The following is a 3,600-nucleotide window of genomic DNA, read 5'->3' on the forward strand; positions in this document are numbered from 1 at the left end:
TTTTTTTCACTCAAATATTTGTCGAACAATTGCAAAAATTCGAGAACGTTTAATTTTTTTTTTTTCGTTTTTTATACGTTAAATTTTTAAATTTAAAAGAAAAAAAAACATTTTTAATAATTTATCGAAATATTTTATAAACTTTATTTGAAATTATAAGGAAAATAGGATTTTATACAATGATTATTATTATATTTTATAGTATTAAGTTATCATTTATAGAATTATGTTATGATATTAAGTCAAATACATCAATAATTTTAATAAATAAAAAAGTTAGAATTAATAAATAAGAAGGAAATTAATTAATTAATTAAAAAATAAAACACAAAAACTTAATTAAATAATTTTCTTTTTTTTTTTTTTATATATATATATATTGTAAAATGTATGAAGAAACAAATAATTGTATTTCAACAAAAATTTTTTGTTTATGTTGAAAAGAAAACATTTAATTTTGAATATTTAACTTTTTCATTCTTTTTTTAAAAATACATTAAAGAAAAAGTAATAATTTTAACAATAGAAGAAAAAAAAAGAAATTTTCCAAGGCATCATTTTAAAAATGAGAAAGCACAAAAGAAATTTTTAAATCAAGTATATATAAAAATCATTTTCTTATTAATAACCTCAGCGTTTTAGAGTAAAAATAATAATAATAATAATAATAATAATAATGATAAATTTATTAAATTGATGAAAACACTTTAAACTTACAATAAATATTTAAAAAAAAAAGCTAAAGAAAAACATATTAAACATATTTTCTTTTCGGTTTTTCATTTTGTAAGGAATAAAGTATGACAATGGGTTTAAATTAAGAAAAAAAAAAAAATTCACAATTATGAATAAAAACTAATCTTTTTATAATAATAATAATAATAAATTTTCTCTCTCTCTCTCTCTCTTTAAATAATAATAATAATAATGAATAAATGTAATTTAGATTAAATAAAAATCTTATTTAAACAGATAAAAAAAGGAAAATAGAAAAATTTCAAATTCTGTCAATTTAATTTATTAATTTATTTATTCGAACACATAATCGTTGGTGCTATTAAAACCAAAAAAAAAAAAAAAAGAATTTTTTTTATATTTTTAATTAATCATCAGTTTAATATTTTTCCAAGTTCACTGACCCTGAGACATAATAACAATACTTTTTTTTATTTTTATTTTCTTAAATTAAATTAAAAAAAATTACTTTCGATTCAATCCATGGAAAGAAAAAGAAAAAAACAAGAATGATAATAATAATAATAATAATGATTCGAAACGCTGAAGCTTTGACTGTGACATAAAAGAAATTATTTATACAATTAATAATAATAATAATAATAATAAGAAATAATAATAATAACAATGATACTAATAATTGTACTTGCAATTGTTTTCGGATGTGTAATAATAGTAAAAAATAATAATAATAATAACTGTTTGTTGTTGTTGTTTGTTGTTGTATAATAATTAAAATGATGTAAACTATAAGTCTGATACTGCATAAAAATTATTTATAATAATAGTAATAATAATAATAATAATAAATAATGAACCATATGATATGATCAGTTTCCTTGGTACAGAGAATCTTTTATGTGTTTTTCGACAATTTTTTTTATGTGTGGCAGTGCTTTACAGTCTGGATCCCCGAGTAGATTTTCAGCTTTGTATGGAGGAGTTATTGTGACTTTATTCCAAACCATTATGTTCACTCCGCTCCATGAAACTTCATTTATACTTGAATTAATAAAAAAAAAAAAATTAAAAAATTTTAATCTCATTTCACACTTTTGTAAAAGTCATAAACAAAATAATTATTAATAAAAAATTAAAATGATAATTTATTTCCATCACTTGTCACTCAAGCATAAAATTTTTATAAGGAGTGTAAAATTTCCTTTTTTTTTTCTATATCGAATAAATTCTCGAGTAGTTTAAGTCGACACAATAATTTAAAAAAAAAAAAAAAAATTATAACATAATTATAAATAAATTTAACCGAGACACTAATTAATAATTACATAAATAAAAACTACAAATTCTGTAATTGTTATTTCCTTTCTTTTTCTGGCACGATTATGAAAACGGATAAAAAAATTTAATTTTATGGATAAACTCACGTTTTTGAAATAGCCAAAAATAATTTTTGACCTTCTGGTGAAACTCCAGCATTTAAAGCATTCCCCAATCTTTTTTTTTTTTCAACTTGGTTTTTTATCCTTGTATTTAACTAAAAAAAAAAAAAAAAAAAAAAAAAAAAAAACAAATTACTTTGTATACATGTATCGTCATTTCTCCATCGTTTCTCACAAAACGATTTCTATATATAAATATATGGATATAACTTACCCTATGTAAATTTAATGAATTTGGTGAATCTGAAACTGAGGTGACTTCTTTTTTCACCTGTACATCACTCACCAATGCTAAATTTACTACAAATATATCACTACGTGATGGCCGTCCACTACTTGATGGACATTCTTTATTTATTACAAAAAAAAAAATTTCAATTAAAGAAAATATAATAAATTTACAGTATGTAAAATACTCATCTTTATTGAATTAACAAATAATTATCATTCCCACGTTCCATAATTTCAATCAAAATTTAAAAAAAAAAAAATCTATAAAAATTCCAATAAGATAAATTTAAGAGAAAAAAAGGAAAATCATTAACGATTTTCTATTGTTCTTAATATATCATCGATAATATTAAAAACATGTCATATTCGAAATGAAAAAAGAAAACAATTAATAATAACAAATAATAATAATAATAATAATATTAATTGATAAATAATATAAATATGGGTGAAAAATAAATAAAACGATGTCAAATATAAAAATAAACAAACAATTTTATTAATAAATAAAAAAATGAAAAAGGTATAAAAAAAAAATAAAATCGATATTTTCGTAACGAAGTTGCAAGTCAGAAAAAAAAATTTATTAAATAAAATTATTAAAATAAATTTATATAAATTAAAATAAATATATAAAAAGGATACTTAATATAAGCATTTTTGTTTGTGGATCGAATGCTAAAACTTCTCCTTCGATTTCCTTAGAAAAACATGTTTTACAAGCTACAATTGATCCTATTGAAAAACATTCGCTTACACCGGCCATTTTGAAATTAACTAATGTTCTGCTATAACCGGAAATGGTTTGTTTCCTTTGACAATAAATCCCGCCATTTTTATTCTTATTATAATTATAATCATTACGATGTTTATTTTTTTTTTTTTAATTAAAATTTTAAATGTTTAAATAAATATTTTTACGACTTGAAACACGAATAATTAAATTCCCAATCATTAATTAAAATCTCATTTTGGAATTTTGACTTTTGCCTTCTTTTTACAAAAAATTTAAACTAAAATTTATTTATTTTTTTTTTACTTAAAATTTTTTTATTTAATTTAATAAATAACAAATTATAATTAATAATAAAAAAACAAAAAGAACAACTACTCTTGAAAAATTATCCATCAATCATCGAGTAGTTATAATTAATTAATTAAAAAAAAAAAAAAACCCTAAAATTGTTACAATTATATAAAAACATTATTTTTATGAATGAAATTTTTTTTTTTT

The 3,600-nt window shown here is 18.9% G+C and overlaps 1 protein-coding gene across 1 annotated transcript; it reads right to left on the reverse strand.

The window, feature by feature from the left end:
- Positions 1-1,565: 1,565 nt before the first annotated feature.
- On the reverse strand, positions 1,566-3,132 carry Phum_PHUM337480 (uncharacterized protein; the record flags this gene model as incomplete). Its single annotated transcript, XM_002427674.1, has 4 exons — positions 1,566-1,737; positions 2,121-2,230; positions 2,350-2,483; positions 3,012-3,132. 4 exons carry the CDS (start codon positions 3,130-3,132, stop codon positions 1,566-1,568), a joined length of 537 nt encoding a protein of 178 aa, XP_002427719.1.
- Positions 3,133-3,600: the final 468 nt, after the last annotated feature.

Source organism: Pediculus humanus, genomic scaffold (assembly GCF_000006295.1).
Source record: "Pediculus humanus corporis 1103172107744 genomic scaffold, whole genome shotgun sequence".
Taxonomy (NCBI): Eukaryota; Metazoa; Arthropoda; class Insecta; order Psocodea; family Pediculidae; genus Pediculus; species Pediculus humanus.